Consider the following 21,354-nt stretch of genomic DNA (forward strand, 5'->3'; position numbering starts at 1 on the left):
TGGAGAGAAGATTTGGAAAGTAAGACAGACCGGTCTGGTAGACCATAGTCTACCGAACATCATAGAAAAACCTGGCGAATTTGAACGTCCCCGTAAGATTTGGGCAGCCCTTAATCGAATTCTAACAACCTGTGGAAGATGCGCCGACTCCCTCTACAGATGCGGTAAACTTCCCTCGCCTTCTTATGACTGTGTCGCTGTAAGACAGATGATCAGTCACATTGTTCAGGACTGCCCACGCAGAGCACACAGAGGCGACCCTATAGACTTGGTAATGGCAACCGAAGGGTCAATCGAATATATATAAAAAAAACTGGACATCTGTTTGTGATGCATTGTAGAATGCATAAATCTAAATATATAAAATATATTCTGTGATGTACTTAAGTCATACGCTAAATAAATAAACACCAAAAATGTCAATAAAAATTCTCAAGTTGGATACGCTACTGGTTAATTTTATCAACGATTATCAAAAATTAAATCAGGGTGAAACATGTTTCATAATACTATAAAGATGTTTTTTTTTTCTTTTTCCTTACATAAAATCTAAAAGATCTACAGTAGATACAGTGTTTCGTACTACAATGATAAAAACAATCTTTCAAAGAGATGTTACAAGAAGTGCTCTTAAAATTATGGGAAGGTCTAATCAAAAACGAAGGCTCGCAACCCACCCAAAAAGGTATGTAAATATTGTAAATGCAGATTGGCTTTCTTCTTCTTTAAGTACCGTGCCCAAATTTTTAGGCGTGGCTAGCTTCCATAACAATTTGCCGATATCGTTCTCGATCTTGTGCGGCATGTAACAATTGATCTGCTGATAAGCCAGTCCATTGACGAAGGTTTCGGAGCCATGAATATTTCTTTCGACCAATTCCTCTTTTTCCGTCGATCTTTCCATTGAGTATTAACTGCAGCATCCTGTATCTGCTACCTCTCATTATATGCCCCAGATATTCAAGTTTTCTCTTTTTTATCATCTTCATTAAGTCACCTTCGCCTTGACCTACTCTGTTTAAGACTTCTCTGTTAGAAATGCGTTGAACCCAAGATATTCTGAGCATTCTACGATATGACCACATCTCAAAGGCTTCTAATTTGTTCATCATGTTAACCTTCATGATCCAGGTTTCACATCCATATAGTAATACAGGATACACATAACATTTTAGGAACTTGATTCTTAGTTGTAAGTTCAGCTGAGAGTTGCTCAGAATAGATCTAAGTTTCATAAATGCTCCTCTTGCAATTTCTATACGAGTTTTAATTTCTTCATCCGGATTTAGTGTCTCGTTTATCCAACATCCTAGGTATTTAAAATGGTTAACTTTTGTTATTGATTCATCACTGACAATTAGTTGCATAGGGCCGACGTCTTGTTTACTAACCACAAGTAACTTTGTCTTTGTTGCATTTATGTTAAGTCCGTTATTGGAGCATTCTCTAGTGACTCGATCTATAAGGAATTGAAGATCTTCGATGTTTTCAGCCATGATCGCGGTGTCGTCTGCATATCTGATGTTGTTAATAGTTTCACCCCCGATTCGAACTCCCACATTGTCCTTCCAAGGCTTCATTAAAAATTATTTCTGAGTATACGTTAAACAAAGTTGGGGACAACACACAACCCTGTCTGACACCTCTTTGAATGCAAATTTTGTCTGTTTCTTTGCCGTCTACCAGAATAGAAGCTTCTTGATTCCAATATAGATGTTGTAAAAGTCTCAGATCTTTATCATCTATTCCAATCATTTCTAGATATTGAAACAACCTATCATGTTGAACTCTATCAAACGCCTTCTCAAAATCTATAAAGCAGACGTAAATTGGCTTCTGTACTTGCCATGATCGTTGAAATAATGTTAACATTGAGAACAAAGCTTCCCTTGTTCCCAATCCTTCTCTGAAACCGAATTGTTTGTTTCCCATTGTCTCTTCACATTTCTGCTTGATTCTATTAAGAATTATCTTAAGAAGTAGCTTGAGAGAGTGGCTCATGAGACTAATTAGTCTAAAGTCTTTACATGATGATGTATTAGGTTTTTTTGGGAGTGGAATAAATGTAGACTCTAACCATATCTGTGGCATCATTCCAGTCTCGTATATATGGTTATAAATGTTTGTTAGTTGTGAGACATTGTCGTCATCCAGAAGTTTGAGCCAGTCTGATGGTACTTGGTCAGGGCCTGGAGATTTCCCATTTTTGCTCTGTTTGATGGCTTTCTCTACTTCCGCTTTTAAAATGCTAGGACCAGTATTCGTATACTTTGTGGTGTTAAGTGGTGGCCTCGTATCCAGGAAGAGCTCTTTTATATAGTTAGTCCATTCTTCCTTTTTTTCATCCAAGTCAAGAATTTTTTTACCTTTGGAGTTTCTCATAAAGTGAGGAGTTCTTTTTCTCTGAGTGTAGGTAATTTCTTTAAGCTTTTTATGTATATTAAACTCGTCATGTTTTCTTTGTAGTTCTTCCATTTCACGACATCTTTGTTCCATCCAGTCCTCTTTTGCTCGCTTAACCTCGTACCTTATTTGTCGATATATCTCTCTATACCGAATCTCGTCTTTGTTTTTCCAATTTCTTCTTTGTTGAATAAGGTCTAGTATTTTATCGGTCATCCAATCCTTTTTCTTTATTGAGTCTTTTTCTGGTTTCAAAACTTCGTTTGCTATGGTGACCATGGCGGAATTCATGATATCTAGATTTTGACCGATATTTTCTTGTTCAGATCTTTCTAACTGCTCTTTAATCTCACGATTTATCTTATTTCCGAACTCATCTGCTATTACGGTATTTCTTAGGAGTCGAGTATTAGGTTTCTTCTGCGTTGTGGGGGCTTTTATTCTTTTTAGTTTTAGTTTGAATCCAACACAGAGCAGATTATGGTTAGTTGCTGCGTCTGCACTTGGGTATGTTTTTGCAGATGTAATACTGTTTCTAAACCTTCTATTAAAGATTGGCTTTAGGTTCTACTTACTCTCTACTTCTAGTGTGCTCTTTATTTTTAGGGGTGAAAATTACCCCTATTCGAAAAAAATATAAAAACTGTCTATTGGAGCATGTAATGGGTTAATATGATCTAGAAATAAGTTGAATGAAAGTGAATTGGCATTAAGGAATGTAATTCATGATTTATTCAGCAGATCCAACCCCAAAACCACCTCTAGTAAAGCTATAGTTCATAGTTCATAAATATCTTCAAAATGTTCTGTAGTAACTTAGAATAATTAGATATCTCCGATTTACCCCAAAATTTGGATTTAGTTCCTAAGTACTTACCCTCTTCTTTAAAATCAACCCTATCTTGGGGGTGGCCTCGCTCAGCACCACCGTTACAGTCAATTTTTCTGCATTGCGGGACCAGAGGCAAACTGTTAGGGAGCAGGTGAAGAGAAAATTCTACACAGATATACAATATATAGTGATTCCAGCACCATCTCAATTTCCTGATTATTTGTTTTTCTTTGGTTTTGTTGACGCTTATCTCTAGACCAACCTTCTTTGATTCTTCTTGTAATCTGTATATTTTTAATTGCGTATACTGTTTTTTATGAGAAATATATCACCAGCGTAATCTAGATATTCTAATTGTTTTCTCTATTGGAGTTTACTTTAAATAGTCATCATCAGTGGCGTTACAGCTCTGTATGAGCCAAAGCGTTCTTCAGAATAATCATCCATTCGCCCCTGTCTTTGGCAACTCTTCTCCATGCTCTAATTCCAACAGATTTTAAATCATTTTCTATTGTCTTGGTACCTAAGTCTCGGTCATTATCTTGCTCGTTGTTCTATAGACCCTCTTCCGTCAAAGACTTTTCTGACTATGGCATCTTCCTCTCGCCTGATTACATGCCCTATCTATCTAATGCGTGCTACCTTAATGAATTTTACAACGTCAGGTTCCCCAAAACTTCTATACAACTCAAAGTCGAACAAACAGAGATGAAAATACTTCGACGAATCATCATCATTCTCTTTGCCTTATCCCTATGCGGGGTCGGCTTCCGTAATTGCATTTCTCCATACAATAATATTAATCCGCTTTACCAACATGTCCTGCCTAATCGTCCCCCCCCCCACGTCTTCTTTGGTCTTCCTCTCCTACTCCTTCCAGGAATCTGCACTTCAGCAATTCTTCGTATTGGGTGATTAGCGTCTCGACGTTGAACATGACCAAACCATCTCAATCTATGTTCTCTCATTTTGGCATCAATTGGTGCCACACCTAGACTTCCGCTAATATACTCATTTTTAATTTTATCCTTTTTTATCACTCCACTCATCCATCTAAGCATTCTCATTTCCGCCACATGCATTCGTTATTCCTCTTTCTTTTTCACTGCCCAACATTCAGTTCCGTAAATCATAGCCGGTCTTATGGCTGTTTTATAGAATTTTCCCTTCAACTTCATTGGACTTTTCCTGTCACACAGCACACCACTCGCTTCCTTCCACTTCATTCATCCAGCCCTAATAATTCTACTGCATGCATCTCCATCTATTTCTTCATTACTCTGTAATACCGATCCCAGGTACTTAAAACTATTGCTTTTTACAATCAGTTCACGATTCAAAGATACCATGTTATTTGTAGTAACTCCATCATTAAATGAACATTGCAAATACTCTGTCTTTGTCCTACTAAGTTTTAAATCTTTTTCCTCCAGAGCTTGTCTCCACTGTTCCAGTTTTTGTTCTAAGTCTCTTTCACTATTTCCTACTAACACGACATCCTCAGCATACATTAAGCACCATGGAATGTTACCCTGTAGTTTCGCTGTTATCTGGTCCAAAACTAATGAGAATAAATACGGACTAAGCACTGAGCCCTGGCGCAATGCTACTTTCACATGAAATTTATCAGTCTCTTCCACACCTGTCCTAACACTAGTCGTTACTCCCTCATACATATCCCTCACAATCTTTACATATTCACCAGGGACTTCTTTCTTATGGAGTGCCCACCACAGAATCTCTCGAGGAACTCTATCATATGCTTTCTCAAGATCAATGAATACCATATGAGCGTTTGTTTCTTTACTCCTGTATTTTTGCATCAACTGCCTTATAATGAAAATTGCATCTGTTGTTGATCTGTCCTGCATAAAGCCAAACTGATTCTCGGATATTTCGGTCTCTTCACGTATCCGTCTATCAATTACTCTTTCCCATATTTTCATGATGTGGCTAAGCAGTTTTATAGCCCTGTAGTTTGTACATTTTTGTATATCTCCCTTGTTTTTGTAGACAGGTACTAGTATACTGCTTTTCCATTCATCTGACATTTGTCCAACTTCCATAATTCTATTAAATAAACCTGTTAGCTACCTTGTTCCTGTCTCTCCCAATGCTCTCCATACTTCCCCAGGAATATCATCTGGTCCTACCGCTTTTCCTTTCTTTATTTCGACGAATATCAGGGAACATTCTGTTGGATAGGGAGAGAAGCGACAACATAAAAAGATCATGCAATGTAGAAGACATAAATGGATGGGTGACAAAACGGAAACAGGAGTATAACGAACACATTAGTAGAATGGCAGAGGATAGGATAGTACGAATAGCACGAGATAAGTCACCAAATTAATGAATAAGTATTGGCAGACCAAGAAAAAGATGGTGCGATAATTTAAACAATTTAGGAGGCTAATATTGAAGAAGAAACAGGCTTTGAAACCTACATACACGAAGGAAGAAGAAATAGAACTCAAAATTGTAACGCCTGCGCCACAAACCTTGTTCTTTTATCCCTCCATTATATTCTTCTTAGGATTTTTCGCTCATTTGAGCAGTTCTTCGTCATTATGTGTAAGTGACTAAGTTTAGTGACCTTAAATTATAGGGAGATAAAATACAGTACTGTTTTACTTCGGTTAGAAAAGGCTATTCTGTTATAATATGTTCTGTCGTTGTGTAGGATTTGGCTTTTTGTTCTTTGGTTCGATTTATTAAGGGTTCTCTAATACGATTTATTAATTTGAGTGATATTCCCATTTTCTTTAGTGCTCTCCATATGGCCGCACGTTGAGCGTGTCGAAGGCTCTGTTGAAGTCCACGAAGCCTACGCATAGTGGAGAGTTAAATCCTGCGACTGTTATACGATAACTCTCAGTCTGTTAATTTGGTTTATGCATGATCGGTTTGGTCTGATCGGGCTGATTCCTTCCTTAACATTGGTTCTACACTGTTTGTAAATCGGTTGTTTATAATAATAATACCATCGTAAGGTATGGAGATCCTTTCGGAATGTTCTGGTGCCACTACATCTTTAACGCCGTTTGACATAACTAGTGTCGATGCACAACTAGCTCAGCGAAACCGACGGCTTAACGTACCCTCCGAAGCACGGTGAACGGCTCGTATGATTTCTAGAAATGAAAATGTCGTTAAAACGAGAAAGACGAAAAATCTCAGATACAAAGTTTACTGCAATAAAACAATTAAAAATAATTAAATAAAATAATAAACAATATTTTAAATCTAAGACTTTTCATCAAAGAAACTGCTTTCTGGTTGCATCCTGAATCTCCGGCTTTAACAATTTATAAGCATGGATACGACGATAAACCAATTTACGTCTGCTTTATAGATTTTGAGAAGGCGTTTGATAGAGTTCAACATAATAGGTTGTTTGAATATCTAGAAATGATTGGAATAGACGATAAAGATCTGAGACTTTACAACATCTATATTGGAATCAAGAAGCTTCTATTCTGGTAGACGGCAAAGAAACAGACAAAATTTGCATTCAAAGAGGTGTCAGACAGGGTTGTGTGTTATCCCCAACTTTGTTTAACGTATACTCAGAAATAATTTTTAATGAAGCCTTGGAAGGACAATGTGGAGTTCGAATCGGGGGAGAAACTATTAACAACATCAGATATGCAGACGACACCGCGATCATGGCTGAAAATATCGAAGATCTTGAATTCCTTATAGATCGAGTCACTAGAGAATGCTCCAATAACGGACTTAACATAAATGCAACAAAGACAAAGTTACTTGTGGTTAGTAAACAAGACGTCGGCCCTATGCAACTAATTGTCAATGATGAATCAATAACAAAAGTTAACCATTTTAAATACCTAGGATGTTGGATAAACGAGACACTAAATCCGAATGAAGAAATTAAAACTCGTATAGAAATTGCAAGAGGAGCATTTATGAAACTTAGATCTATTCTGAGCAACTCTCAGCTGAACTTACAACTAAGAATCAAGTTCCTAAAATGTTATGTGTATCCTGTATTACTATATGGATGTGAAACCTGGATCATGAAGGTTAACATGATAAACAAATTAGAAGCCTTTGAGATGTGGTCGTATCGTAGAATGCTCAGAATATCTTGGGTTCAACGCATTTCAAACAGAGAAGTCTTAAACAGAGTAGGTCAAGGCGAAGGTGACTTGATAAATGAAGATGATAAAAAAGAGAAAACTTGAATATCTGGGGCATATAATGAGAGGTAGCAGATACAGGATGCTGCAGTTAATACTCAATGGAAAGATCGACGGAAAAAGAGGAATTGGTCGAAAGAAATATTCATGGCTCCGAAACCTTCGTCAATGGACTGGCTTATCAGCAGATCAATTGTTACATGCCGCACAAGATCGAGAACGATATCGGCAAATTGTTATGGAAGCTACCCACGCCTAAAAAATTTGGGCACGGTACTTAAAGAAGAAGAAGAAGAAGGATACGACGAATATAGAAGAAAGCATAAAGGACAACAGTCACGTACCTACTCTGTTTTCGTCTAGGAAAAGAGCCGAAAGACAGTTTCGAGTACAAAGGATTTTTTTTATTCGATTCAGAGTTGGATCACCATCTCCAGATAGCTATTTCTACTTATCAGGCGTCATCGGTAGAGCTATGCAGTCACAACTCTGAATCAGACATCAATAAGCTTGCATATTTAAGGGAAATTACCGCAATGCAATAATTCCACCTTTGAGACGCAAAACAGCGACATCTTTCGTAAAACGTGGAAGACGAAAAATCTCAGATAAAAAGTTTACTGCAATAAAACAATTTATAAGCACGGAGACGACGAATATAGAAGAAAGCAGAAAGGACAACGGTCACGTATCTACTCTCCTTTCGTCTAGGAAAAGAGCCGAAAGACAGTTTCGAGTACTCAAAAACTGCCTTTCCTCCTTGAAAATGTCGTTGTTGGTGCTGAGAATCTAACTCGTGGGCTCTGGCTTATTAATTAATGCTATTAAGTTTTTTATGGTTAGGGATGGGAAAAACCTATCGGTTATAACCTAAAACCGGTTTTTTTAATTCGAAACAACCGGTAACCGGTTGTTTTTTTGTCCCGGTTATAACCGGTTTTTTCTTTTTAGTAATAACCGGTGAAAAACCGAATAAGTTACCTGTGGAAAAAAATTAATTTAGAGAAAAATGAAGAAATTTCTATCTATTTTCGATCTCAATCATATTTACGTATTATAAATAATATTCGAAGAAATTAACCCAAAAAACCATAATTCAACTTTTATTTACTAATAGAGAACTGGACGAAAGTGTCACATCAGCTTTTATGAAACAATTTTGGGAATAGTTATTTGGATTTAGATGATAATATTTACATAAAAAAGTAAGTGATCTGCTTGAAATCGATATTCCAACCATCATCTAAAAAATTATTTATACTTGAGTACTGACTTGAGACTCTTGTATGAAATGTGAATACCGAAATACGATTAGGAATCTCCATTATGTAATTTTTAAACAATAATTAATTCTTAGGCAGGCCGCACATCAAATAAACATAATACGTAAATTACGTTTCATGGAAATAAAACACTGCTAAACAAATATACGTCCGGCCATTTATGAAACTCTCCGAAAATAAAAATGTGTCATGAGCATAAATCACACTCGTTTCATTGGTAGGGGGACTTTGAGATTTGTTTAGCAGTGTTATATTTTTATAAAATATTGTTCTGAAGCTATTTTCTTGTGGCATTTTTATAATCAAGTATATTCAAATGGGAAATAAGCCACAAATTTACCTAAAAATTATTTTATTAACGTTTCGACGCCCAAGTCGGGTGTCGTTGTCAAAATACAAAATAATACTAAATAAACAAAAATGTTGTTGCTTAGTAAAAAATTCTTCTATAATTTATTTAATCTGACTCATTTATATCGGCAATTCAGACACGTATTATACATTTTAAAGTAGACGACTTCAAAATGATATTGCCAATATTGATGAGTTGCGTTCCTGGGACGACTTTACTAAAAGATAGTTCATTCGATTACATGAAATCAATCCCAACTCAAGAATATCCGCCACAAAAAATCATAGCATGTGATCTGTCTTTAAAAAGACAACCAAATGCAACGGTGGCACTGAAATTCTCGCGTTAGAGATTCCATAGTAAATCACGAGGGAAAACCAGGAAAAACCTCGTGATACTATCCCGACATCGTAAGTATTTGGGTTTACATTTAGTTTACTCTCAAAACTAATACCAAATTCTGACTTGATATTTTAAATTTTAAATAATATTAAAATACTAAATATGTACTAACTCGATATGTTAATGATTTACTAATTGTGGTATTTTCTTTCTATTGACTTCCTCCTTTAATATGGGTAACCACATCCTACTGCATTCTACCGAGGAATTTGCGACACAATTGGTTTCATTTAGTATAATTAGAGCTGCTTCTTTGATTTTTCTCTTTTTATTATCTGCTTCTTTTATGACTATACTTGAATCTCTCCACTGAACTCTATGTTCATTATCCCATGCGTGTTGACATATTTGAGATCTATCAAATTCTCTATTTTTTATATAAGACGGATGTTCATTTACTCTAACGTCTAATGGTCTTGACGTTAATGATGTCGGGATAGTATCACGAGGTTTTTCCTGGTTTTCCGTCGTGATTTACTATGGAATCTCTAACGCGAGAATTTCAGTGCCACCGTTGCATTTGGTTGTCTTTTTAAAGACAGATCACATGCTATGATTTTTTGTGGCGGATATTCTTGAGTTGGGATTGATTTCATGTAATCGAATGAACTATCTTTTAGTAAAGTCGTCCCAGGAACGCAACTCATCAATATTGGCAATATCATTTTAAAGTCGTCTACTTTAAAATGTATAATACGTGTCTGAATTGCCGATATAAATGAGTCAGATTAAATAAATTATAGAAGAATTTTTTACTAAGCAACAACATTTTTGTTTATTTAGTATTATTTTTTATTTTGACAACGACACCCGACTTGGGCGTCGAAACGTTAATAAAATCATTTTTAGGTAAAATTGTGGCTTATTTCCCATTTGAATATACTTGTTTATAAAATATGTTTCACGTTTCATGTTTCATGTTTTTCGTTTCATGTTTCTTTGGTGGTGGTGTAGAAGTAAATAATGAATTGGTTTATCGAATTTATTTTTAAGTAAAATATAAGTCACTTGGATATTTTTTAAACTCGATAGATCCAATGGACATTTCGGTAGATCGGTAGGATCATCACTTTTGGGAATATCCCAATTATTAACAAAGCAATATACGCCGACCCGTCTACAACGAGCGACGAATCAGGGATTGGGGTACTTTCGCCCATTTTTAGGGTAATTTGAAAGCGCCTGGGAAAATTTTTATAGGTTGAATTGGTTGGGGAATTTTTCGGGAGGAAAATTGAGCAAATTAAAGTGCAATATAAATGTAACATTATAACCTATTGAGTATTTGCTTTTGATTAAAAAACCAAAAACCGGTTTTTGGAACAGCAGGTTTTTTGACCGGTTATTACCGCCAGGTTCAACCGTAAGTAAAAAAAAAGGTATAACCGAAAACCGGTTTTTTGTTCACAACCGCCATCCCTATATGTTATTCGGTATACCTTATATTATATCTTAATCCTTTTAGGCACCCTGTATTCGTAAGACCTACGATAGACTTCACTCAAGAAGAAACGATTCTACAGAACCTCATTCCACAAATTCGAGAAGACATTCTGAATGAATCTTTAGTTTACCAGAAGAACATGCCAACAGTTAGAGGACATGTCGAAAACCTTATTAATGATACAGTCGGAGATCTTAAGCCAAAATTTCTCAACTGTGCTTTAATAGCGATATACGCCTACAAGTATTTTAAACAGGATCACACCGAAGAAGAGTTGGTCAAGGCTGGGATTTTGGGCTGGTGCTACAAATTGGTAATGTCTTTTATTATTAAATAAATACCTCCCTCTCTAGTTCTATCCCACCTTGTGGAGTATTGGAGGCTTATGCTTTTATTGGCCAAAAGTGTAAGATGTGTGACTGGTCGGGTCAGCGCATCCTCTTTTGCGTTTATTCTTTGGACAAAGTATGTAGGTACCAGTTCCTTTCACCCTCTTTTATTTTTTGCTGTTTTTGGCTGTCCCCCATTTTAGTCTAATTTTTTCGTGTTCTCTTATTGTAGATATTTTCCAGCTGTTGTCTGATCTTGCTCTCTTTCTTTTCCCCTCTAGTTGGTATTCAAGTGCTTGTCTTGCTATTTTGGTGTGATCTTTCCTCAAAATGTCTTCTCCTGGCCATACTTCACCTAAATGTTCCAATTTGGCTTTGTATCCCTCGTAGAAATCTATAAAGTTTATGATTTTTATGACGTTTAGTGGTAGGTATCCCATATATTCATAAGATTTTCCACATCCGTACCCTAGTTGTACGGTCAAAGGCCTTTTAGAAGTCGATAAAACTCACATCTATAATTATATTTCATTCATTTGTTTGTTCCAAGATAATTCTAAGGGTGCAAATGTGGTAAATGGTGGAACGATTGTCACGGAAGCCTGCTTGGTTGCTTGTCAGTTTTTCATCTATTTCCGGCTTCAATCTTTCCAATATGATTTTGGTCAACACTTTGAATGTGGCACTTAGTAGTGTTATTTCATGCCGATTGTTGCGTCTACTCAGGTCTCCTTTTTTGGGTATTTTTATTATTAATCCCTCCTTCCACTTCTTTGGCAATTCTTCGGCAGTCCATATTTTGAACAAAAGTTTATATAACACTTCTATTAATTGCTCAGTATCTGCTTTTATTAGATCAATGCGTATATTATCGATTCATGCAGCTTTGCAATTTTTTAGAAGCTTTAGTGTACTTCCAATTTCTTCCCTTGTAATTTCTCTAATATTCACTTCTAGCTCTGGTGATTCTACTTCATCTCCTGTGGCTTGGCTTGGCTTCTATCATGTTTAGTATATACTTCTTCGAAGTATTCCTTCCATCTTTGTGTTATTTCTTTCTAATTTTTTATTCTGTTTCCTTGTTTATCCGTTACTTCTCGTATATTTCTTTGTACTTTTCCTGTATGATGTATGTTCTGTTCGTAGATCGTCATCATGCCCTGTATTTTCTGATATATTTAGCATCTCATTAATATAGTTTCTTGTATCTTTTCTGACTTGTTTTTTACTTCTGTATTTGTCTTCTATTTCCTTTCAAGTGCACTCTCTTTTTCCAGTCTTTCCATTTGAAGGATTTATTCTTGGATTTTTTCTTTCTTCTATTAGTATTAGAGTATCTTTGGTTATCCATTTTTTTATTTTATCTTCTTTCAAATCCAATTGTTTTTTTTTTGTTGTATTTACCATTAATTCTTAATATTGTTCTAAAGCTATTTCTTTGTGGCATTTTTTTGTAATTAACTATTCTAATAGCAACAATATTTTTGTTTAATTAATTAGTATTTTGTATTTTGATAACAACGTCCGAAGTGGAAGTCAAAACGTTAATAAAATTATTTTTTCAAGTTAAATTGTCGAAAATTGAAGAAAGACTTATGTGTAAAAGGTATATTTATTAAAACCCCAATAAAGGGCTACATTAAAAGACAGAACGTTTTCGCTCTAAAGAGAGCATCATCAGTGTTCTAAGCAAGCTCTACATGCTAAGCCACCAAAAATACATAGGTTAAAACCCTTAAAACGCCGACCAAAAGTCTTACATTGGCGTGTATTATGTTAAACCCTGGCGATGGGTGAAAATGAAAAAGATATACCTCACAGCATTATATGACTCTACCACGTGTATGTGGGTGGTTGAGTTGATTTCTCTGTCTTCACAAAGAGAAAGGTGAAAGTCATATAATGCTGTGAGGTATATCTTTTTCATTTTCACCCATCGCCAGGGCTTAACATAATACACGCCAATGTAAGACTTTTGGTCGGCGTTTTAAGGGTTTTAACCTATGTATTTTTGGTGGCTTAGCATGTAGAGCTTGCTTAGAACACTGATGATGCTCTCTTTAGAGCGAAAACGTTCTGTCTTTTAATGTAGCCCTTTATTGGGGTTTTAATAAATATACCTTTTACACAGAAGTCTTTCTTCAATTTTTGTAATTAATGGTATACAGCCAGTTAGGGGAAATTTTTCCTTATGGATTTTAAATTGTCGCTTATTTCCCAATTAGAATAGTTAATTACCATTAATTCTGTGTGTATATTTTTTATTTTTAATTAGTATTATTGGTTATTATAAGTTAAAAATTTTTCAGCAAGACCTCGCCATGATTATCGTTGATGACATACTGGATGAATCAAAAATTCGTTACAATAAACCTCCCTTGTATAGGGTAGTGGGAATAAAACAAGCTATCCTAGACTCTATAATTTTAGAATCAGCCGCTAACTTCCTAGTTTTAAAATATTTTTCTGATCACAAGCATTTAGTTAAAATCCAAAAGGATCTCATCCTAAACATAGCGACAACTACGATTTCACAGAAACAAGAGCTGTCAAAGTATGAAATAGACGAATTGGAAGTTTTTGAAAATTTGATTAAGTCTTTTCCGCTTTTAATACATGCTGTTACATCTGCGGTGTATTTGGCTGGTATCGATGATCCAAAGATCCAATCCATAGTGAAGAAGTTTTGCGTGGATATTGCTATATTTGGAAAAAGATATGTAAGTATATCATAATTCAAAGTCTCATATTATATTTCCATTTTTATTTTTACTACAGCTCAGTGCGCTCGAATTTTTTTTAAATCTCCAACATTTCAATTTAAGATTATCATCATCATCATCATCATCATGGCATCTACATTCATAGCGGAGTGTAAATGCTCTCTTCCGATTCATCTGTCGCAGGAATCAGTCCGCATTAACATTTTGATTTTACAATGAGGTTAGGAGACGGTATCTTCTACAATATTTCTTCATTTGGTCCTGTTTTTGCTTATGGTTATCCATTCTCTAACTTCTTCTTCTTCTACGGCACTACAGCCCAAATTGAGGCTTGGCTTCCTTTATTTTTTGCCTCCACCCTTGCCTGTCTGTGGCTGCTCTTCTCCATACACGAACTCCTAAAAGTGCTTGTGTGTCGCTGTTTACTGTGTCTTCCCAGCGCTTTCTTGGCTTTACAACCGGTTTTTTTTTTCTGCATTCTAGCATTCAGTGCTCTTTTTGGTAGCCTATCCTCTTCCATTCTTATCACATGTCCAGTTCATTGCAATCTTTGTATTCGAATGAAGTCTGACAGGGTTGCTTCCTTATAAAGTTGATAAAGTTCGTGGTTGTATCGACTTCTGAAGATTCCGTTTTCCCTCACAGGTCCTAGTATTCTCCTCAGTACTTTCCTTTCGAATGTGTCGAGTTTGTTTTTGGATATTTCTTTCAGGACCCAGGCTTCACTGCCATAGCATGTTATTGGTCGAATTAAAGTTTTATAGATTCTCATCTGTGTATTTCGGTGGACACTTATAGACCGAAATATATGGGAGAGGGCAAAATAAGCTCTGTTTGCCTGCGTTATTCTCTTCCGTATTTCTCCATCTTCTGATCCGTCGGCATATATTTCTACTCCCAGGTATGTAAACTTTCCAACCGTTTCAATGTCATCTTCATGTATAATGTTTTGTGGGACTATATTTCTTCTCGTCTGAGTCATTATTTTTGTTTTTTCTGTGTTAATTTCCAGACCTAGCATTTTTTTTTGTGTTTTTAACTCTACGTATGTTGCCTGTGCTCCTGTTGATGTTCTACTCATAATATTAATATCAATATCATCGGCATAAGCGGCAAGTTGAACCGTTCTGTTGGTCAGTAGGTTTCCTCGTCCAGTTTGCATTTGCCTAACCGCATACTGCAGTGCCCGGTTAAAATATGTTGGGACCAGACCATCTCTCTGCGTTAGTCCCTGCGAAATTTTGAAAAAGTCTGTCCAGTGGTTTTGTATTCGTACACATGCCTGAGTTTCATCCATTGTGGCTTTAATGAGTCTTATTAGCTTGTGTGGTATTAGCTTGTGTGGTATTGCCAATTCAGCCAATATATAGTATAGTTTGTTCTTTTTGACTGAGTCGTATGCCTGTTTGAAGTCTACAAACACGTTGTGAACATCAATATCGTGTTCCTCTGATTTGCTCAAGATCTGTTTGACTGTAGATATTTGATCCAGTGCCGATCTTCCCCGTCGGAAGCCCGTCTGATACTCTCCAATAATATTTTATGCTAGTGGTTGGAGACGCTGGTTTATAATATACGTGAGGACTTTATATGCTGTATATAGTAGAGAAATTCCACGGTAGTTTTTGCACTGGAGTTTGTCTTCTTTTTTTATAGATCGGGCATACTATACTTTTCTTCCAGTCGTCGGGTATTTCCTCTTCTTGCCATATTTATGTCTTTGATGAGCGCGTGGATGTGACTTGCTAGGTGGTCGCCACCTACCATATACAGCTCTGCTGGTAGTTCGTCAACTTCCGGAGCTTTATTGTTTTTCTGGGCATTAATAGCTTCGAGAAATTCCTCTATAGTTGGAGCTTCTACTCCATTATCTACTTAATTCTCTGCTACGTAGTTCATACCCATTTCATCTTCCACATCTACTTGTGTTCCAAGTAGGATCTGAAAATAATGCTTTCAGGTTTCTGTGACTTTGTGTTGGTCACTGATTATTTGCCTACATTCATCTTTACATAGACTTGTTTGAGGTTTATACCCACTTCTTATATTTTTAAGGTATTCGTATGCCTCTCTAATTTCGTTGTTTTTGAAATTTTCTTCCATTTTTTTTATATGTCTGTTTTCATAGGCTCTCTTTTTCTTTTTACATATCTTGTCTGCTTTCCGTCTTGCGACTTCAAATAATGTTCTTCTTTCCCGTGTTCTTCTTGTTATGTACATTTTGTGTGCTTCATTTCTTTCCTCTATTGCTTGTCTGCACTTGTCATCAAACCATACTCCTCTTCTCTCATTTTTCTTGTTTCTCAGGGTGGACACTGCTGCTCTCAGTACTGCTGTTTTGATATTACTCCATTTGCCCTCTATGGAGTGCAGTTCTAGCGTCCTTAACTCATTTACGACTTCTTGTTCGAACTTCTCTTTACATTCCTGGATCTGCACTTTTTTCAGGTTCAGTTTGTTTGTTCTTTATTTTCTTTCGTTTCTTTCCCTGTTAGCTCTGCATCTCAATTTGGTTTGTAGTAAAAGATGGTCTGATCCACAGCATGCTCCTCGTTGTGTTCTCACATCGGAGATACTACTGACTGCCCTTTTATCTATCAGCACATGGTCAATTTAATTGGTTGTGATTCCATCTGGTGAATTCCATGTCATTTAATGTATGTCTTTATATGAGAAGCATGTGGAACTTATAACCATGTTTTCACTGGTGGCAAAATTTATCAAAAACTCCCCATTCTCGCTTGATTCGTTGTGCAGTGAGTGTTTTCGTATTGTGCCATATAACTGCGGCTCCTTGTCTATTTTAGCATTCATATCACCGATTATAATCTTGATGTCATTTTTTGGCGCATTATCATATACTATCTCCAGCTGTTGGTAGAAGCTCTTACTCCCATCTTCTTAAAGTCCGCAATTATCGGATTCTCCTATCTTCTTTTCGGTCTTCATCCTGGTCTGCCTGATACTGGGCTATTTGGTGATTTTCTTCATAGGTGCTTCTGAATTTCTACTTTCTATATGTCCCATCCATCCGAGTCTCTGTGTCTTGATAAATCTGATGATTACTTTTCCTTTCGTCATAGTAATTTACTATTGTTCCCTAAATTTAGTTGGCGTGTTATTCTCCGAATTATCTTCTTCTTTATGTCCCAGGTACATTACTTCAGGACCATATGTGGTAAGTGGTTTAATTGCTGCTCTGTAATTTTTCCGTTTAGTATTCTGAGTAACCTTCTTATCTTTGAGGAAGTTGTTGTATTTACAGTTGGTTCTGTATCCTGTCAAAATTCTTTCATTGATTATTATGCCTCTATTATTAGTTCCATTAACTAAGTCCTCAGGATAAAGTGTTTTCGTTTCAAACTCATATTCGCCGTTGTTTAACCTTATCACATTAACTCATTTGATTTATATGTATGCTTGTCAATATTTATAATGTCTTTTTTATTTCAGGATGATTTTACAGTATTTCTAGACCCAAAAACTATTGGGGAAAAGGACAACACAGATATCGTTAGTTTTAAGATAACATGGATGGCCATCCAAGTCTCCAAAATGGGAAGCCCCCAACAGAAAAAGACTTTTATGAAACACTACGGTCACTCAGATCCTGAATCAGTTGCTATCATTTTTGATATATACAGGGAACTCAATTTAGTTGAACATTTCGATAAATATATGATGGAATTTTACGACGACATGCTTACACAAATTCAGAACTTGCCTCCTCAACTGCCAAAAGAATTTTTCTATAATATACTAGACTGTGCTGTAGCAAATAAGATGTATGCTTAATAAATTTAAATTATGTTGAACTATTTATTCATCATCATCATTATAATTGGCTCTAAATTCATTTGTGGCTTTTGGCTAGCTTGCACCATTCCCCTCGATTCTTATCATGCGTTTTATAGAAAAAAAATAAAATGTTGACTTTTTTTTATTTACATAAAGCCGCATCAACCATGGAAGGTTATTAGCGGATGTTGAACAATTACAATATAATTATTACATTTTATGAAATAAATGTATATCTTTAAGATAATTAATTGTACTGAATAAATTATAATTTAATATATTCTTCAGATGACTTGGTTCTTCAGAAATGTTGTTGATGCTTCGTTCATACGAGTAAAGTGGACATTCTGTAAGAATGTGCTGGACTGTTATCAGGCATCTACAGTATGAGCATTGTGGTGGTAACTCTTTGGTTATTAAGTACTTATGGGTTAATGTTTTATGCCCAATTCTTAATCGGTTTATTACCACTTGTTCTCTTTTCTTTTCAGGGAGCTGGAGCTGGAGATTGATGTAGGGTTTGATCTCTTTGAGCTTTGAGCTATTCGAATCCCAACAATGCTGCCAAACTTATATACAATATTGCTTGATATTCAAATTGATATCTGCGATTGGAATTCTTTGGAAAATATCAATGTGTTCGTCAGTAGTTGCTTTAAGTGCTAGGGCATCGACCTTTTCATTACCTGAAATACCTATGTGTGAAGGTACCCAAAGGAAGTGAATGTTTATATTTCTGCTCTGCATACAATGTATCATAAATTTAATTTTTTTGGATAATAGTATGAGATGGATAGATCTGTTTTATGCATTGAAGTACTAATAGTGAATCTGTGATTAGTAGAATATTAGGATCTGTATTAGTTTGGCAAAATTCAAGTGCTTTTAAAATTGCAATAGCTTCTCCAGTAAATACACTGCAATAAATAGGTATTCGTATAGCGTATTCCATAGAGTCTCTTACAAATGCTGCGGCACAGCCATTTTCGGTTTTTGAAGCGAAAATCTTAATATAGTCGTCGTAATATTTTGTTAGAATTTCTTGATAGAAGTGATTAGTGAGGATGGGACTTGTGTCGTTTTTTGGGTGGGCTATTAAAGAAGTATTAATGTATGGAGTATTAATTGTCCAGGGTGGTAGAGTTGGGTCTATAGATAGCAAATATCTAAACAAATTAGTGTTATATCCATAACTCGCTATAAGTTCTTTAAAGTTTAAATATCTCGATTTCTTGCTACAGTCGTGGGAAATGTAATTTGTTTGTAGGAGCCGGTAGTTAGGATTACGGATATTATTATACAGTTTAGCAGCGTACTTTAAGGAGATTTATGTTGTCTTCTTAGAAATAGAGGTGGTTCGTTTAGTGCAGCTTGAAGACTTGCCACTGGACTACAACGAAAAGCACCTAGTACAAGTCTTAAAGATGTGCTTTGGATAACGTCCAAGATTTGAAGCATGTTATTGCTAGCAGTTGAGTAGCATATTGCACCGTTATCTAATTTACTTCGGATGAGTGACTAAAATGTTAACTTATATTAGTGTATAGTGTTACTATTACTAAAATTGTGTATAGTGTATACACAGTAGTATACTAAAAAATTTTGTAAATCAGCCATTCCAGAAATAATGAGCCCAAATGCAAAATAATAAAGTTTTATAATAAAATGAAATTTCATTAGAAAAGGCATTAAAACATTCTAATAAAACTAATTCAAAACGTAAAATTAAAAATTTGTCTATTTATTTAGGTTTTTTGTGCACCCAAAGTTTGACAAGCTGATACTGTGCTCAAAGTCTCAAATGTCCTTAATTTGGCCCACCTGATTTCTTCTTTATTTTTTCTTAAATCTCATATGTTTTGTTTTTTTTTATCAACATAACCTCAAAAACCAGCACTATCAACCTAAATTATGATGTTTAGTGATTTCAGAACTTAACAGAAAAATAAACTTTAAGAGTGATTTCGGTGTCCCATACGGAACCAAAAAGTTGGAAAAGTTAACTTCCTGAGAGAACAAAATAAGACTAAAATATCAAAACCTTCAAAAGTTAGGTAAGTGGAATTATCAATACACTAATATAGTTGATGTTTTTTCAAACTCGGTATTTTTATATGAAACAGTAGTTCCGTACGGGACAGTTCCGTACGGGACATTTGTATTATGGATGCAAAAGTCACACTCTATGCCCGTTTAAACGTTTTGCAGCCAAATTATACAAGAGCCTTATAGACCTACATAATTTTAAGCTAGAACTAAATCACTTACATGTTTTTATCTATTCAGAAAATGGACAATAAAGAAAAAAAGAAAAGATATTTTGAGAAGCTACGATTGGATCCCCAGAGTCTTGCTGCACATCAGGAAAAGGAGAGGCAACGTCTGAAAGCGTTGAGAGCAAAGGAGAGAGATCTTCTTAAAGGTAGGCCAGATATCTTAGAAAGTAAAAGAAAATATGAAACATTAAGGAAACAAAAACAACGAGGGCGGAAAAGGCTAGCTAAATTAGGAGAAGACTCAAATTGTCCCAGTGTAGCTTCAGAACTTGGCTCATATAAACAGCCTCAGAGCTTAGGAAATGCTGTAAATAGGATTAAAAAAGTTTTACCAGATAGTCCTTCCAAGAAACAAGCTGTTGTGCGGAAACTGATTTTGGAATGCCCAAATTTGATATTGACCAAACCTCCTCGTAAATGTACAACCAAATTCTCTGATGAGGTAAATAAAACTGTAAAAGATTTTTTTATCAGGGATGATATAAGTTATCAGGCTCCAGGAAAAAGGGATACAAAATCAATTAAGGACTTTGTAACTAACAAAAGAGCTAATGTGCAAAAAAGGTTTCTTGTCATGTCGGTCAAAGAAGCTTATCAACAATTTATCCAAGAAACAGACTTGCAACAAGTGACAAAGACTTAATGACTAAACACAATATTTCCAAAGCGGAAGAAGACCTCTCAAGGCCATTGGATTTAAAACAGAGGCGCCTGCGCTATGAGGAAGTCTATTCCTCATCTGATTCTGATGATGACAAAATGTGTACACCTACTGCACTACCAGTTGGTGAAGAGACAGCTGTAGGCTCATGGGTTGGAGTGATATATGACAGCCAGTGGTATCCAGGTAATTATTTATTTTATTATATACAGGGTGTAACAAAAATACAGGTCATAAATTTAATCACATATTCTGGGACCAAAAATAGTTCGAATGAACCTAACTTACCTTAGTACAAATATGCACATAAAAAAAGTTATAGCCCTTTGAAGTTACAAAATGAAAATCGATTTTTTCGAATATATCGAAAACTGTTAGAGATTTTTAGTTGAAAATGGATATGTGGCATTCTTACGGCAGGAGCATCTTAAAGAAAAATTATAGTGAAATTGATGCTCCCCATAAAAATTTTATGGGGGTTTTGTTCCCTTAAACCCCCCCAAACTTTTCTATACGTTCCAATTAAATTATTATTGTGGTACCATTAGTTAAATTCAATATTTTTAAAACTTTTGTGGCTCTTAGTATTTTTTCGATAAGGCTGTTTTTATCGAGTTGCGGCTTATTTTTTAATATGTTGACATACAAATTTTATGGGGGTTTTGTTCCTTTAAACCCCCCAAATGTT

At 35.6% G+C, this 21,354-nt stretch overlaps 2 protein-coding genes across 2 annotated transcripts in view; both read left to right on the forward strand.

Moving 5' to 3' along the window:
- LOC126892035 (uncharacterized) overlaps positions 1-21,354 on the forward strand; it is a 573,784-nt gene that overhangs the window by 346,995 nt on the left and 205,435 nt on the right. The gene's annotated exons all lie outside the window — the stretch shown is intronic.
- Positions 530-17,746, forward strand: LOC126892029 (farnesyl pyrophosphate synthase-like). Its single transcript, XM_050661443.1, has 4 exons — positions 530-685; positions 10,901-11,192; positions 13,518-13,928; positions 17,385-17,746. Exons 1-4 carry the CDS (start codon positions 588-590, stop codon positions 17,724-17,726), a joined length of 1,143 nt encoding a protein of 380 aa, XP_050517400.1. The 5' UTR covers positions 530-587; the 3' UTR covers positions 17,727-17,746.

This window comes from Diabrotica virgifera, chromosome 9, assembly GCF_917563875.1.
Source record: "Diabrotica virgifera virgifera chromosome 9, PGI_DIABVI_V3a".
Taxonomy (NCBI): Eukaryota; Metazoa; Arthropoda; class Insecta; order Coleoptera; family Chrysomelidae; genus Diabrotica; species Diabrotica virgifera.